The sequence below is a fragment of the Phalacrocorax aristotelis genome, chromosome 1 (assembly GCF_949628215.1).
Source record: "Phalacrocorax aristotelis chromosome 1, bGulAri2.1, whole genome shotgun sequence".
NCBI classification, from domain to species: Eukaryota; Metazoa; Chordata; class Aves; order Suliformes; family Phalacrocoracidae; genus Phalacrocorax; species Phalacrocorax aristotelis.
In genome coordinates, this window is record NC_134276.1 from 86,868,211 (window position 1) to 86,886,716 (window position 18,506).

An 18,506-nucleotide genomic window follows, 5' to 3' on the forward strand; every position below is an offset into this window, starting at 1 on the left:
CTGCTTCCTACCAGCTGAAAAATGACATTGCAGATGTAATAACAATGCAGGCAGTTTTTATTTAAACATTTTGGGGGAAAAAATAATCTCAAAGCTCTACATTTTTATTGATGACAAAGGAAGAACATTAGGCAGCTGAACATAGATCACTTCAAGGAACGGACATTTAATGATGGATTTTGACCGAAAGATCAAAGGCTTCTAAAATAACACGCTAAAAATCAGGGTTTCTAACAGATTATACTACCTAAAGCTCATATTTTGCAGTTCCATTATACATAACTATATCCTCCATCATCAGCCTTTGGGTTCCTGAACGAAGGCAGCACTCCACTGTCAGAGGAACAGACCTTGAGGGAAAGAGCAGACAGAACATCAAGGCTTTGAGAAGAACAGAAAAAACACCAGCTATCCATCTTAGCAAAGGAACTAAAATATTAGGCACTTAATTTCATTATTATTGCCTTGGACTGCTAAAGAGATGAAACAGCCTCAAAACATATTTCGTCAAAATTGAGACATTTAAGAAGCAGAATACCTAAAACAGATTAAGATAATGTAGTTCTTGATACAACACTGACAAATCTGCACTTGACAATATTTTCTTCACCTGTGACAAACCTGTGCAAACACTCACTAGCAGGCACCGTTTCCCAGGAGAGAGTCTATTTTGAGCAAATTCACACAGTAATAGTACCAATTTTCCAATATATAGTTTAGGTTCAGCACTGGCTAAAGCTGAATGCTCAGAGCAGCATGACATAGGCGGCACTTGCGCTCCGTTAACCTCAGAGATAAGAGACAAACCCAAGGAGAGCTCAGAGTTCATAGTTTAATGAAAGCACAGCAAGAGCAATGCTTGAAAAAGGTCACCAGGAAACAACAGCAGTGCTAACGTAAAATGCTCGACCTTTATTTAATCTTAATCCCATTATCCTTTTTCCCATCACAACAATAAATCCCACTGAACCAAAGGGATGCATGCTATTTTCTTCCTGTGACTAGGTGTAAAACAATTCTATGGGAAGTATAAGAAAATACAGGACACTTCCAAAGAATTCTTTTTTTTATATATATATCCACAAAAACTGCAAAAATTGAACCTGTTACCAGATAATGAAAAAAAACAAACAGTAAGAATAAAGAAATGACCTTAATGAACTGCATTTTTCATGCCATCTACATGCAGAATGAAAGATTTTTAAGTCAACGCATCTAGTAGACGTTCTGGTATACAATCTCAGATAAATCTCAAAAAAAAACCAAGCCCAATGTAACAGGAGCAGGATGCTCCTTTTAAATTTTTTTTTCATAAAAGAAGAGATATTAAAGATAAAAATTAACACACAAAACCCTTGTTCCCACATTTATAAATAAATATGTAACAGGACCATGAGGAAAATCAATGAGTTGCTCTCTAATATAATGACGTTCCTTCACAGAATAAGAATATATACAGACCCTGTTTGTTCTTTAATTAATGTATGTCATTCTTTATTAAGCACTGTTTTGCTCAATGTTAGCTAAGTATCAGGAATGCAAAATCACATTCTGTAAATGAACTATCAGCAGTGATACCTTCTGATGAGTAAGTAATTAGGAATGACAGACAGCTGGAGAAAAACACCAAAATGCAATTTAATTGGAGAAAGAGAATTCCCACATTCTGCACTATTAATGCAGTATGTCCATGCCCAGGTACTTCTAGGATTATTTTCTCTACTCTACATAGACACCTGCACACTGTCTTCATATTAAACTAAAGAGTAGAAGGCAAGATCTGTTAAAAACACGGAACAGGAATCCCTTCTCACCACATTCTCTTTGGCTTCATTTTACACAATATTAAGTAGATTAAAAGGTAGCTTCCTCGAGATTTTTTCCCCCCGTGTAAACTAACATTAAAATTATGAGCTTCATTCTCACTTTTAAGTCACCATCTCTGAAAACAAAACAAAACACACCTACCTGCTTTCCAATGCCTTCCTTCCCCCCCCCCCCCCTTTTTTTTTTTTTAAATTCAAGCTATTTGGAAGGCTCTATATCCTTCTAGGGGATCAAGTCACAGTCACTGATCAGCAACCGTATCTTTTCAAAACTCAAGCCTCACTAAGTAAGCTAAGTAGAAAGGGAAACACCAGAGCAAATGTCACGAATTAGTGACTTCAACTAATGACTTTTTACAGTAGAGTACTCAAGCTGGTAGGGAGAAAAAAAAAAACAAACCAAAACAAAAATCAATGCATATGAGAAGGCTTAGGGAACACAACACTAATTGTTCATTATTGGTAACATATATAACTATAGTCATGTCTTGGTAGCATCAGCAACTGCTACATGTAAATAAGCATTCCCATTTCTGTTGTTCCCTCAAAACAAAACATCAGTGGAAGCTTCCTACCATTTCCCCCTCACTGACACTGTTCTTCAGAGAACAGGCAGATGCACAGAAGGAAAGAGGAAAAAAAAAGTCACTGAACAATTTGCCAGAACTTGCCCATATATATCTGAAGCAGAGATTTTGCCTATTTTCAGAAGAACCTAAAGGCTCCTGCAGAAAAATGAAGAGCAAATGGATTCCTGCCTTACCACCAGCATCAAAGCTGTAGCTGTCAATGCTGTGCACACTACCTCAACAGCAGTTTGCGTTGGTCATCATTTAAGACTTCCAGTAGAGTAGCATTAACACAGGCATAAAAAGAACACCACTAACACTTTGCAAGAAGTATTTCAAATCCAGATAAGGTTTTTGAAACTGAAAGCTTTCCATGACTGCAACAAGTTGAGGTTAACCCCACGCTGCCTTATAGATTTTTATGCTACCTCCCCAACACAAGGCCCATCCACAAGACATGTGGATGCTCAGCATACAGGCTTTGGACTGTAGACACCCCGCCTCCTCACCTCCCTGAAATCAAGCCGAAGATGTGCATTTGCTGTGGTTAAAGTTTCTTCCCTTATCACTTCCCCTAAGCAATTAGGACCCTGCAGGAGGCAACCACCTTCAGCTTTGCATTCCTTCTAGAGCGTCTCAAAAAAATGTACAGATTCATACCCATTACTTGCAAATCTTCCTAAAAATAAAGTGGACTGTTTGCACTACCCCTGCCAACATATACCTCTCTGTAGTCTACCCCCTGCCTCCACACACATGTATGAGGGCATGGTTTAAAATGCTTTTGCAAACCTCCCCACACGCATTTGCCTACTACTCTCACCCTGTCAAACAAAACTATTACACACCTTTCAGCCAGCTATATTTTAAAAGATAACACATGAAAGTAGTAAGGAAAATCTTCCCCCTTCTCAATAGCTTACTGTATCCCCTTGGATTAACTTTCCATCTCCTACACGTGTCTGTGCTGTGCAAAAAAAAAAAAAAAAAGAAACCAAACCCCCAAAACCTCCTTCTGTTTGCAATTTGCTGTTCTGCCAACCATTTTAAAAAGCACATGCCCTCATGCTACAAGCGAAGTGTTAAAAGAGCTGCTACTTCTCTATAGTTAGCAGGCAATCTGGGTAGGAGATGAAAATATATACTATTTTCAAAGGCAAAAAAAATTCTTAAGGATATTTTACACAACACGCAAAACAGGACTTCGATTTTTCCCCCCTTTATTTACACTGCCCTGAACTTTTTGTCAGGAGGAATAAAACAAGGCTAAATATCAGGAATAGTTTTGTAATTATTTTGAAAGCTCTTAAATCTGAAACTAAGCAGTTGTACATGGCCTTATATATTCCCTTCAAATGTGCCAAAAAAGTTTGCCCTTGGGCATGTAAGGCTCTAGCCATGGGTTCCCAGTTATGGGTCCTGATGAAAAATACAGCTCAGCTAAGTAAGAGAAAAGGTGCTTTCTCAGATATCTACTACATATCCCTTAATTTATCCCCTACTTGTGCTAGGAATAGATCTGATATTTGGTGATGCTGTATGTGGCAGCACGTCTCTTCCTAACCCTAAAATCCTCCATATAAATTTTAGAGAAAAATAAAGCTGCTACTGCTTTAGTGATCAATACACTTGACACTGTTAAATTCCTTCCTACTAAAGAAATGGCAGAAGCCTACACCAGCAGAGCCCACGTGCAGAGCCATGCAAAAAAAGCCACAGCAACATGCCTGCCTGCTGCAGTTTAGCTCCAGATGTGCCTACAGTCTGGTGCCCTAAATCCCACCACGTTCAGAACAAAAAATCCAACGCTTGCTAACAGCGTTATATGGCTGACATTTTCGCTTCTTCCAGAAAGTTAGCAAGCTTGCATCTGACATTTTTCCTTGACAAAGGAAGCTCTCCAACAAGGAAAGTGGAGACTGTATCACATTTTTCATGGAAGCTAACCAGTAGTGTCATTTATCTCTTCATTCACTGTACAGCGCAAACAGGTGAAAAACCCAGGCAACAAATCAATGGCAGTATATAAAACAAGAACCTTGCCTACTTAAATGTACTTACTGGATTTCAAAATTGATAAACATTTAGCAATCACTGCAAGACAGTGCATTTAAAACATGCTCACTGCAGCATTTACAACAAGAAAACTGAAAATGACATACTACAATGCTACACATCAGTGATTCTCTCTTGGTTTAGTTACTTTTAAAAATCACAATAGTATGCATCCTGGACCAAAACATACTGACAAGAAAGGTATGTCAAGAAATTTTTTTGTTGGTTGGGTTTTTTGTTTGTTTTGTGTTTTTTGTTTGTTTGTTTTGTTACCCCAGTTTTACTTTCCTTTGCTGATCTGGAATTCCACCATTACAACTGTAGTAAATAAACCTACTCTTCAGGGTTGCTACATTAGGGGGAAGTGAACAAGAACTGCAGTAGTATTGGACATAAGCACAAAAACCCTGAAGACCATCGATGGTAATACTAGAACAGCAGCAGCTGCTTATTCCACTCTTTGTTCTATATCCTAAGAGATTTGTCTTCGCTTCACCTAGTCAATACTTCTTGAAATGTAATAGCAACATTCACCTAGCCAATTCAGGAACCCTACTGGAATAGTTTTCGAAGTAAATTAGGCATCTGAACTTTTACTCCCTCCCTCTTGCCTAGCACTTATCTAGAACCTGCATGGAGTCGAACAGAACCACCGTGAGCAGGAGTTGTCATACTGCAGCACACCTATAGCAAAGTAAAAGATCATGGGTGCTGTGTCCCAATATAAAAGGCTGGGTCACAACATCCCATGCCTCTGTAAGAGCAGAAACTCACTGCTGCCAAGGGAGCCTCAAGGCTCCTGCATCCACTTCCGTTCTTTTCTCCTCTCCACTTCTGTGTGTCATGAACCAGGATGCAGCTGCTCCTCCAGACTGATGGGCAAGAAAGCTTGCTTGTTTGGACTGTAATTGGTTGGTCTAATAGAAAGACGTTATCTGCCCACAAACCTTGTCTCACTGGAAGGATATGTTCATCAGATGCAGCATTCTTAGCAGAAGGCAGCTGACTATGGAGCTCCTTGCCAGGACTGATTAGACACAGTCTAACTAACTAACTAACACCAGTCAGATCAAGGTTCAGGACACACCTGTACAAGAAAACGCTTTTGTTTGATAGTGGCAACAGAAGATAGTTCTGGTGAACGCAGAACCCTGTATCACCACGCACCCAGGCTGAAAGTCAGCACTTCCACAGAAATCCTGCACTCTTCCAGAATTTTGGTTCACACATAGATAAAAATCAAAAGATAAGAGTCAGGGCTTGAAAAACCTGCCTACCCACAGCAAATAAAAAGAGGAGAGGGATGAGCAGGTTGAGTTGGCTTAAGTAACAGAAGCCATTAAATATTTTGGAAGGCAAGAGAAGGAGTCAGAGTTGCAGCAAAAGTCACTTCCCCTCCTGTGCATGTAAGAGAAAAGCTTTGAAAAAGGAAGAGCAGGTCTATACACACACAAGAAGGATGGCCTTCCTCTATGCCTAAATTGACAGCAGCAAGAGGAGTGATTCACCTGGGGTAGCAGGCAATGGGACAAAGAAAATTACAGGTGTATCACCACAAACAGCCAACTATCCCCACCTTCTCGACCACACTGAGAAGGATTAATGCTACCCACAAAAAAAAAAAAAAATATCAGTAGAAAGTTCAGCATCCAAACTTCTCACATGAGAAGACAAATGGTATTTGAAATGAAGTTCTCCCAATCAAGCAAGCAAACATTTTGGTATTGTTTCTCTCCATAGACAGAAATATTGCCTTTGCTTACAGTACCTGTTTACTGACGCAATGAACATTTCTGAACCAAAAGGAGAAAAGTCAGCTACCACCAGAAGATGAAGAGGTACTTGTGCCTGAAGAAGCATTTGAAGACTCAGGGCCTGATTACTTCAGCAGAATGTGCTTGAGTAAATCCAGAACCAGAAACCAAATCCTGCACTGCCTTATCAAAGCAGTGCTAGCTGATGCACACTGGAAGAAGTTTCCTCTCTACAAACCTGACACCATCAGCCCTTATGAGTTTGTGGAAACGACATCAAATTCAATTTCCAAAGACACCAAACTGTATACTTAATGGTTGTCACTCAAATGCTACCTACAAATGAATATGTATATTTATTGATTTATTTCACTGTTCCCTAAAAAGAGTACTTAGCACCTGCCAGACAATGCTGAAACCACCATTTTACTGAATGACACTTAAGAACAAAAAAGTGGGTTTATTCTGGCAAGGCATAAAGTAATGGACTAGATTATATAGCTGTAAAACAAAAAGGGGACCTGAATGCGTTCAAATCTAGTTGGAGTTAAAGCTAGATTTTAACTGCTGAACAGTTATTCCACATTCCTTTAACAGATTCTTTCTTGGGACTTTTCAGTTGTCCAATTTTATCAAGGACTGTACAATATAATCAGTCTGAAATGCTGGTCTCTCCAGTAGCTCTCAGCCACCGGGACCGAAGGTCAGAATACAAAAATTACATCTTCCAAGTGCCACCTTATACCAAAGAAGCTTGGAGCAAAGCTTCTCAAGACATGTGTGTCACCAAGAGATATCTGGATTCATTTCAGTGCAAAATAGCCATTGAGGACTTCTGCCCCTCTACTTCTCTGAGTCTATAACTTAAGGAAGTATATCATACTGCAATATGTGTTAACCGATAGCTGCTGTTAAGACCAGGAAAACATTCCTCAGCCTATTTGGTTTTTTGCTGCCTTTGATTTTCAAAGAGCTCTTTGATATGGTGATTCTCAATTTCTGAACAGCAATGCCTGAAGCAGAGGTTAAATAGCATGGAATGCATTTTCTTTTCCTTTCCACCTTCTTCCTCTTCCCCCCTCTCCTTGCCTCCCCTGCAGCTGAGACAAGAAATATTTAAGAGCTACTTCAGCCCTCTGGGAGGATGCAGGTGGGTTGGTAAGAGGTCAACTCCTGCCAGAGCCCATCTGGTGGGCCCAGCCTCCTCCTTGGCACCATGCTTTTCTCTTCCTCCACTCCCAAGGCTGGGTGGAGTGGGGTAAGCTCTGCTGGAGCACAGAGCACAAGAATGAATTACTGCATTGAGTACAATTACAAAACTAGACCAAGGAGCAGGCTAGAGCACAGGAACGTGTATGCATACGATGGAAGATATATCCAAGTCTTCTGGATACATCTCTAGCTCCTGGAACTGTAATGTGTGGGACACTAGGAAGCATATTGTATGCTTGCTGTGACATTACACCCCACCCTCAATGCATTCTGCTAACTGCCAGGGAAGACAGAGCAGCAAAGGAGATACTGTTGCTCTGACTGAAGTGGCCATCCTTGTGACCTCGCTGGCGGGGCAGGTAGATGATAATGGAAGAAAACACCATTAGACAGAAAAATAAAAAGCTATCTTATAAAAATTCAAGAGTTAACCTAGTAGGATGTCAGTTTATCAATAGCACAGGTGCACCAGTATCAGCAAGTTGGCAACAGAAGTTCTATGTATTGCAGGGGTTTTACACCACCAGAGAATTCAGTGGTCTTCCAGGAGCATTACTGTGCTGTTTTAAACACCACTTGAGTTGCTACATGGCCTGTAAGCTTGTCACTATGCTTTAGGGAGCATTCATCACAAGGAACCTTGGTTGCATGAAGATTTCCTTTAGTGTCTTCAGCATTATAAACAGGACAGCCGTGGCAAAAACTGGATCTGAAAGTGGACATGCTTGTACTGTGTAACATGACTTTCAGTTCCATTCACACATCATTTATGCAACATCATCACAGATTAAATATATATTAAGGTTCAAAGACAGGCTACCTATTCTTTTTAAGACACCCTTTGGCAGGATGAGACTTAAAGGAATACTGGATACAGGTAGCGACTGTGGTATAAGAGCAGAAATTACAAAACCAGGGGTGGGGAACCAAACACACAACAGGGAAAACATACTGCAAGGGGGGGAAATGGAAAACTACCCTTAGACTATAAAAAGTATTATGAAAACACAAACTCTTCCCGTTATCGGTAAATGCCTCAAATTACCTGTGCAGTTATTTCTGTTTCAGATTTTCTTTCAGTTCCGTAACTTGGTAATGGCACAAAAATCCAACCTTTTTGCAGAATACTTTCTCTAAATAATCTCTCCCCTATGCATCACTCAAACGTTTCCATTCAGTTCCATAACCTGGCCTCAAAGAGCCATGAAACACATGCTGGACCACAACCCTGCAATCCAGCATCCTCATCCAGAACCTCATCAAACACCCATTTATGCCAAAGGAAGGTCACACATTTATTTCATTGCACCATTAAACCACTTCCTATGACTGTTGAAAATTGCTGTGTTTACTTATAACCACAGCACTTAATACTACTAAACCCAGGAAACATAATGGAAATACTTATATCTATTAATAGAGCATTAAGCGAATGGGAAAAAGATGCCCTGTGGCTGAGCACAGTACTAAAAGTCAAGAAACTAAGGATAAAAGTAAAGGCCTACTCCCTCTTCCCCTTAGGACAGGGAAAGAAGAACAAGCCCATCCATCATTTATTTTGGAAGCCATAATTGGCTTACTTTGTATCAGCATTTTAAGAGCCCCAACAGCACGTTTCCAGTCCTCTCCCTCAGGTCTCTTTCTCCAGACACAGACTGTGTCTGTACAAATACACACATGGATGCCACATTCAACACAAATGAGGGAATGAAAACAGCTGGTGAGAGCAGGTGAGTTGCCAGCAACAGGAGAAGGAAAGCACTTCCCAAAGCGGATCCAATGCCAAAAGCTTCTCTTCAGCTGGTGACAAGCACACTCTATCAAGCTATCCCATCATGAGCATCTCCTCCCACCTCACCCTGGCAAGTCTCTCTCTGTCCAGCTGAACCAGATCATTAGTTGATACCACCTTCCTGATGGAAGGGAAATTAGAAACCCTTATTTAAAATATGTAAAAATCACACTAACAGTGTGTGGATAAACGCGGCAGTACTGTCTTATTTTCCCTTATGGAGCAAAAGGAAAGGACTTTAAGGCCACCTTAGCAGCATGTGAAAATATTTTTCTTTCATATGACTGGAGTTTTTTTCAAAATTAGGTTTATTTTACTTACAGTATAATTACACATTTGAAGTTTATTCCTACTAAATAATCAAGGCTATTTTATTCAGACTAGAACATTCTTCAAACTGTCACTGATTTACTGCTTAGGTGAAACAGCAGCAGTGCTCTCCCTGGCCAGGCAGAGGAAGACCCCTTCGGCACTCTTGCTATAGTTAACAAACCCAAGCATGCCTAACAGCCTTAGGAAAATTTGTGTCTTTTTTTTATGAAAGCCACATTAAGAATTTCAGTATTCCACCACACCTACAACCAAAATTAACTGCAAACTAGAAAAATTTGCATGAATGTTTTGCTGAAATAAAGAAGAGCTCTGCTAGCTTCTGCTTGGCGTGAGACAAAATAATTTTATAATTCATATGGATTGAACCAAGCAAGGCATCCTTCCAGATCTTACCTAATTGAAACAAAACCACAATACATCCTCCAGCATCTGGCAATAAAACAGACAAGACAATGAGATGTACTAGGGTTACCTCCTTGAAGATTTTTTGAGGTGCTTTTACAGCGGCATCCACAAACTGACACATGGTGTCATGTATTTTTATCCCATACATCCTTTTCCATCCTATCAAAACCTCAGGTAGAAGTGATAAATTCTAGAGCCTCATCTTTTTTATTAAAACCACTACAAGGAAAAAGGAGTATCTAAGAGAAATTATTCAACACGGGAAAGTAGACTTATGAAGCTTCATATCTTTCTTCTAAAAATGTTGTTTAATGTTGGATGCACAATGCATCAGTGATGGTGTTAAGGTTATGGGGCATAAAATCCCTTTCTCCTTTTGTGCAAGCAGATGCATTAATGTGCATGTGGGGCCAACAGGCAGCTGGCTCTGGCAGGAAGGACCAACTCAGAAAGCATCCCAGACTAAAATACCCATCATATCAACCAGGTAATAGATATTCAGTGGACTGGTCCTCTTGGAAGGAAAATGCAAGCACACAGGAGTGATTTTACAAAACATCAGATGTAATTATTAGCGAAGTGGTTGACTGCAAAAGCTTGAACAATTTAATCTATTTCTGTAATCAAAGTACAGTAAAAGGAGACTTTCCAGATTTTTCACACACCAGAAAAAGGATCTGAATGCCCAAGACTGCACCAACCATGCATTTACTCTTGTAATGGAAAACAGAAAGTTCAAAAAAGTTAAATATTATATGATGCACAGGAAAATCTCTTCTGTTAAATCAATACGAGAAATTCAGCTCAACACTGTTTTTGAAATTATCCCAATCAATAAAAGCACATATGCATAACACTGGAACACAGAAAGTTGCACTTTCCACATTGAAAATGAATTAATTTTATAGAAGTGAAACATTAATAAAAGAAGTTTGCTACTGGCACCCTTATTTATGCCAAGAAAAATAACATGAAACCTCAGTGAAAGAACAAACTTTGGCACACTGAGAAACACACAGTTTAAAGCAAAATGACTTCTAAGCAAACAGCTTGTCCTGGTTTCGGCTGGGATAGAGTTCCCAGCCGAAACCAGGACACAGCTACCACAACGCAACTGTGCGAACCCTGCACAACATCAAGAATACTTATAGTCATCACTGCTTTGGGCATTCTCACTGCAACGTGGCTAAAAAGCAAAGGGGAGCCTACCTGCTACGTAACTGAGGCTTATGCCAAGATCACAGTAATCTCAGCAAAGTAGACGTTTGTCTGCAGCACTTTAATGACCGATCAGCTTCCTCTTGATCAAAGGAAAACAGACACAAACACATGAAAGCACTAGCAAAAACCTCCAGATACTCAAGTGCATGAGAGAAACCGATGTCCCGGAATTTAGGGCAAAACATTTCTACACAGTTTGATCTGGCATTCGGTAAGCAAAAATGATATACACAAATAACACAGTCAATGAAGACAAGCACATACTTCACAAGACTTCATATCACAGAGAAGATGGATATTAAATAGCTAAGGAAAAGTGTATCTACTGCAGACAACTCACCTAAGAGTTACAGAAAGAAAATGACGAAAACTAAGATGCGTCCAAGAGGCATTTTAATATATTAATTCATTACATTTGCGGAAAGCCTGAAAAGTATATGCATCATGTATGTACATACACAGGACTCAAGACAATTCAAACGTTTTGATTATTATTTAACTGCAACAAAAGATATTTTACTAAGATCCTTACAACATTCAGACCTGCAGAGCATGTGCTGGGTGGTAGAGTTTTCGGATCTTGACAGTTATGATACGAATAAAGAAAAGCAAAAAAAAAAAAGCATATTATTCAAATGACAGTCTGGCAGAAGTGTTACTGTATTTTAAATAACATAACAATATCCTTGAGTTTCTTTCCTTTTGTTTTTTCCCCTCATTTTAATGGTTAGAGAGATTCCCACTGTGTGAAACCCACTTACCTCTTATCTTTACACCCCCACACATCATCATTGTTCATCATTGTGGAGACAAAACACAGTGAAAGGTATTTCTAAATATCCTATCTAAAGTCAGTCCAGGGTACTACTATGCTGTAAAATACCTCTGTGATTAGCCAAGATTTCAAGTCACTTTTTCATCAGTTTGATAGGCAGACCACTATATGACTTCAGGAGCACTGATTCACTGGGTGAGCTGCATGAACACAAGTATAATGGGAAAACTAACACATACCAACCATGTTCTTACATGCATTACTTCGAACCATAGAAAATACACAGGTAATATATATTAAGTTGTGATGGAAATACTAAACAAAATTCAATTACAGCAAAAGAACTCTGAAATTATCTAAATGTCATAAACCATGCAGGTTAAAAAAAAAAATCTGTTGCAGTACTGAAAGAACTTTGGATTACTGCAATAACCTTGGCTGAGTTACAGCATTACTACTCCTTCCATTATTTAAGCGTATTATCCAGATTTTCCTCAGCCAGTAGGAGAGATTCACAGGAAAGGTAAATTTGGGTGTTTAACACAAGTGTATTTAACATACTTACTGACCCGAGTCACTGTACCACGGTACGCTGAGTATAACCAGTCACACACACATCACCTGAAAAGTAACTATATCAAACAGGACCTAGAAGATACACAGACCTCATAGAACCCTAAGTTACCAGGCTGAGAACAAATGAGAGCACCAATTAAAAGAAGAAAATGGAAACAGGGAGGAGACAACTTGAGCTGGCTGTTATTCAATGCAGTTAGCATTCCCATAATCTGCATTAGTTTCCTGGTCAGCTGTATTTCCCTGCAACTCATAGGGTCCAGTTATTTTAAAAAAATTCTATACAAACAATACTTTCAAAAACAAAACGAAACACAAGTGGATACAGAACTTCAACAGAGAATAGCTGCTTGTAGGATCTGCTCAGCAGCTGGAGCTCGTTGTAAATGAAGGGCTAAAAACTGCCATGTTCTGTCAGAGCTGGTGCAAAAACGAGATTTCAAGTGGAGCAGTCAAGATAAGTGCAACAGAGAAAAGCCAAACAAGCTACTCGCAATACTTACACCGGGACCTCCCGGAAGAGGTAAAACACACAAGAAGGAAATAAGATTTATTTTTTTTTTAAAATCACCTGAACAGTCCAGAATTAAACAGAATTAAAAGCCTTGCTCTTACTTTTCTGTACCGTTAAAATGCATTTGTCAGTGGTTGACAGATACAAGTAAGATGTTAAACTCATTTCCCCTGTTGGTTTTGCTCTGCATGCATTAAAAGACCAATAACTAAGAAAGTTATAATTGTATTTTATTTAGTCATGAGACAAAACAAAAGCCTTACTATATAGACCTTCATACAATATCAACACGCAGGATATAGAGTTTAACGTACATTAAATATGTACGTTCAATTAGCATGCCTAGAAATAATTACCTAATATTAAAAAAAAAAGCATCCCTGATGCCTTTCCACTGCTATCCATATGCCAGCCACCAAAGCAAATGGAGATATGTGACACTATACAACAGTGTCTTACAAACACTAAAGTTTTCAGACACTTCATTTTCTTAACATGTGCATTTCAAGTGATATACCTTCCTTTTATTTCTGCAGTCCTGGAATTCAAAGGCAAGTAACTTTTCTTCACTGCAATTTAGTGAAACTTGGTTAGAAAAGGATCTGACTTTTTTGGTTTTTTTTGTTTTTTTAAAGGACAGAGGCAAAGTCTGACAGTGTTACAATACTTTAAATAAAACAATAACCTTGAGAGGATGTAGCACATTAAGCTGCTCTGAACTAAAACCAATACTTGCAAATGGTAACATCACATGATAAGCAGTACATGAATTAACATTGGGGATGAACAAGCTTGAATGCCCATATATTAGAGAAAAAAAATATAGTACAAAAGAGTAAGTATACTTTCTTTAAATCATTTTGGCTGGCAACAAATCAAAAAGCACTGCTATCAAGAAAAAACCCACACACAGTATTTTAAAGAAATATACACATTGTTCCCTTTCACACAAACTGTTTTTGTGATATACAGTCCAAGTTAGCACAATACGTAATTTTTTCTTAAATCCTTTTAGGGCTGACCAACTTTTCTGTAAGAAAAAACATATTTTGCTCTGAAAACCAGTGTTCAGTAGTTCAGTCTCTCAGAACATACGTTAGGTAAATTTCACCAAGCAGCAAAAGGGAAGATGAGAGGTTCAATACTGAGCAGCTTGTCCTTCAAATGCTAAATACTCATTACTGTTACTACAGATGGCAGCAGCAATAACGCCTACATTTTGGTCACCTAATGCTCTCCCTGACAAAAAGATTCCTGTGATGCCTTCTCAGGCTGTAGCATCTCTATTGTTTGCCACACGCCTTTGGTTTTTGGCAAAGAGAAACACTTGACCTCTACAAACGTTATTTACTTGTGCCACAGAATTTTGCTCCTTTTCACAGAATTATAAACCATTGAACAATAGCCTTTTCCCTACTAGTCAAGTCCCTTACTGCAGGCTTGTTTGTTACAGCTTGATCTGGGCAGACAGTCTGAAGTGATGGACAAACTAAATCTGGTGCCTCACTTCCACTGCCATCCTAGAAACACTCTCAGCATTGGAGGGCCCTAGAGACCAAAACTCGGATGCTGCCAGAGAACTATCAGGTTTGGTAAGGCAGACAGTGGTAAGTTGGGTCCCAGAGAAAAAAACTCTCGTTCTCTGCTGCAACAGATCCAAATTCCATCCACACTGCTGACCGTAAACCACACAGACAATCTTCTAGCAGCCAAATCAAATAAAATAAGTTTGGGCTGAGACCACTCTGTATTGCCTTGCTTGGGTATTAGTGTTCAAATGTCAATGCTTGACCACTAGCGATAGCATCTGTCCATCCCTGCCCACACTCTACAACACATGACCCATTTGATATCAACTTTAATTATACCACATGCTGCCTCTTCTATGGACTGAGAGTCTATGAGATCTCATACAAGGTGAAAAACAAATGATGTCCCGGTCTACATAACGAGTGAAGCTTGCTTGCAACATTTGCCTCTTAAGTTAGAAAGTATAAAGTAGGAAAACACAAGAAGAAAAAAAGTCTGGGAAGAGTGCTGTGAATATTGGGCAGACTTCCTTATGCTTTAGGGAGGAGGGGGAATAAACATCACAAATATAAATTCTGATCATTGTTTTTCTCCCTTCTCTTCCACGTGAAACACAAAAAAATGGAGACCCAAGACCTAGAAGTGCTTGACTGCTCAGCTGCAACAGCTTACCATGGGAGCTGTGACTGCTGAGCGCAGAGCTAGGGCGAGGAACAGCAAACACAGGCATTCCTGGCTCCCTACACAGCATTACCTCAGATAAGTCAAAGACTGGGATTCATCTTCCCACTCCATGAATTTGGGATAATAATGCTTCCTTATCTCCCAAAGCAACAGTAAAGCTACTTTTAGAAACTACAGTGGCTTAAAACAAGAGGAAAATTAATTCCTTCTTACGCCCCACATTTAGATGTTTTGACATCCACAAAGCAAAGGCCCCGTATCAGATAACTAAGGTAAAAGCATAATGAGCAGCTGCCTAACACCTTAATCACCACCACTCATCTCATACATCGAACCAGGCAGAGGTCATGTGAAGAAAGAGCAGCCTGGCCCACCCTGACACCTACACCTGAGCCCAGGAGCTAAGGTCACCGCCGCCAGCCTCGCCCGAACATCTCCTGGTGCTGGGGGGCTCGATCCTGCACCGTGTGCGACCCCGTACACTGCGGCAGCCTCCGCCGCACCTCGCACCCCCTCTTCGCCCTCGGAAATTAAAAGTTACATTCACAGAACAACGAGGAGGGACCTTAATAGGAACCGTGCCTATATAAGGGCTGGCAGCGAGGCGTTTACACTCGATACCAGCTCAACCAGTTTGCCGCCCGGGCTGGCCAGCCAGCACAGGCAGGCCCAGGCACCGCTGAAAACGAGGTTTATAAATCGCTCCTTCCCCGCTCTCCACTTCGGGGCAAAGCCAAGCTGCCGCCCTCCCCGGCAGCACCGCCGCCGGTCGGGGAAACCGCGGCGGCACACGCGGCTGCCCGGCGAGCCCGGCCCGCCGCACACCACCACCTCATGGCAAACGCCTCCCGCACCACAAAGGCGGCGCCGGGGCAAGGGGCACGCCGGGGGCCTCGGCGCTGCCTCCCGCCCCGTCCCATCCCACCCCCTCAGGAGCCGCCAAACGCTGGCTTCTCCCGGCGCCGGCACCCCCGCGGCTCCTGCCGAGGATAACCCGCCTCGTCCCCCCGCGGGGCCGGGGCCGACCCCCTCCGCTCCCGAGATGGCGGCCGGACCCTCCCGCCGCCGCCCCCTTAGCGCCGCGCCGGCCAGCACCTGCCGGGCAGGCGGGGGAGCGACCCTCGCCGGCAGCCCCGACCCGGGGAGGGAAGGGACGGGACGGCACCGGGGCAGCTGAAGGAGGGAGGGAAGGAGGCGGGCGAGCCGCCGTCCTCCAGCACCTTGCGGGGCCGCAGACTCATCCCCTACCTGTCGCCCGCGGGTAGCTGCGCGCAGCCCCCGGCTCCGCCATCTTCTTCGGCCGGTGGCCACCACCGCCGCCTCCTCCTGCTGCTGCTGCAGCCGCCGCCGGGGCTCCGCTCCGCGGCGCCCAGCGGCCGCCGCACAGGCGCACTGCCCGCCCCGCGGCACCTGACACCGGGCGGCGGGCGGGGAGGAGCGGGAGCGGCGGCCGACGGCGGGCTGGTGCCGCTCGGCGGCGGTTCCTCGCCCGGTGCCGCCTGCGGGGGGCGGCTCCCGCCTGCCAGGTGCTGCCGCCGCCGCCGCCCCGCAGCGCTGAGGGCGGGGGGTCCCACCGGTAGTCACTCAGTAAAGCCTCGCCCCGCCCCGGCCCCCGCTGCACCTCGGCCGGCGGGACGGGGCGGGCAGCGGGGTGCCGCCGCGTCAGGAGGCCTGGCCCAGCGCCCGGCTTGCGGCCCGCCAGCCCGGGCAGCGCCTGCCTGTCACCTTGCGCCGAGGCTCCGCGCTCCGTTTATCTCGAATAGTCAAACAACGCGCCCTCCGGCTTTCCGGGAGGTCCTGCCATTTTTTTCCAGGTTTTTTCCAGATTTTTCCATCCAGGAGGTCACGCGCACGCGCTGTTTGCAGCCACGTGCCGCCTCGGCGGAGTCGATGGCGCTGGAGGAAGGCGCGAGCGCGTCTTCCTCGTCCAGCTGCTGCTGGCGGTTCCCCACCAAGGTCCTTCAGGCTGGGCTGGCCCTGCGGCAACAGTAGCGTCTTGTACTGAGAAGAGGAGAAATAAAGAAACAAGCTCTTTTTTTTCTTCTATTTCTTCTTTTTCTTCTATTTATACGCCCCAGAAGTTTAACACCCAGCTTGCACATTTGTTTTGCTCCTGCCTTCCTGTTTTTGCTGATTCTTGACAGCGTCGGGATGCTCTGCAGCGCTACAGGAACACGCATGGCCCCTGCGCAAGGCCTTGGGGTGGCTCCTGTTCTGCTGCCTCAAAACATTGCCAGAACTGGTACTAGATGCCAAAAAACCTTATTGCTTCATCCTCAATGCCACTTTACCAAAATCGAAATTTAAGACGTATTTAATCCTCCCACTTTCCATTCTTAGTCCTTTTGTTCAGTTCTTTTTGCCCAGCAATTATATTCCAGTTGTATTCTTTAGCTGAAAACACAGACCATAGTCGATAGAAGCAGATGGAGAAGGAAAGTATTTTCCCTTCATTCTATTTGGAAAGCACTTGCTTTGGTATTCCCAATGTGTCTCCCAGTAAGTCATCATTTCTTATTAAATGCATATTGCTCTGTTGGGGCGCCAGTCAACAATTTGTCTTCCATCTACACGTTCAAGTGGTGTCCTCGTGCTTGGGTTCACACACCTCAATGAAAGTTTAGCTAGGCAGAGTTAGGTATTGTTGGTGCATATAGTAACAATTGTTCCTGATGTTGCCTTCTAAGTGAAAGGCTTTATTTTCGTTGCTTGTAACTCTGCCAGATTTAGAAAGCGTCAACTGACATTTTCATGCCAGCCGTTTCTTAGGCTATCTGTCACGGGGCTCCACTTAAAATCATTCTACCTGTCTAAAGATTAAATTGTACTGTTTTGCTCATGTTACAGAAGAAAAATCCCACCTGTCTTACTGTAGCTGTGCCTTCTGATTTTTAGGGGCTCCCTTGGCAACAAACCCAAAAGAAGGTGGACTTTCCTATAATCTTCATTAACCTTTAGCCTATTGGTGCCTGATGAGCACACGGGAAAGAACATCTGGTCTCGGTGCGTTACATGGGCTTAGTGCTGAGGGAAAGGCAATGGTGAGGATGAGTTTCCAGGACTGGGAATTAGGAAAGCAGGGAATGGATGTGGGGGATACGAAGGGGCAAGAGAAGATGGAGGAGTATAGCCAGAAGCTGGAGAAGGGGGTATAAGGGTATCTGCAGGGAGGGTATTGGGGCAGGAGCCAGTGGCTGGGCAGAGAGGGACAGAGAGGAGCACAGGAGAATCTGCCCCAGGGAGCGTGAGCCTGCTAGCGC

General features: G+C 42.7%; 1 protein-coding gene across 5 annotated transcripts in view; it reads right to left on the bottom strand.

The window, feature by feature from the left end:
* Positions 1-16,961, bottom strand: part of MAP7D2 (MAP7 domain containing 2) — an 87,534-nt gene extending 70,573 nt beyond the window's left edge. For 4 of the 5 annotated variants that reach the window (XM_075096692.1, XM_075096662.1, XM_075096678.1 and 1 more), the window contains exon 1: positions 16,495-16,634. In XM_075096692.1, the coding sequence (XP_074952793.1) occupies positions 16,495-16,537 (43 nt within the window). In that variant the 5' untranslated portion in view covers positions 16,538-16,634. Of the gene's footprint in view, positions 1-16,494 lie in introns of all 5 variants that reach the window. The other variant, XM_075096683.1, reaches the window with a different exon arrangement.
* Between the last annotated feature and the right edge of the window lie 1,545 nt (positions 16,962-18,506).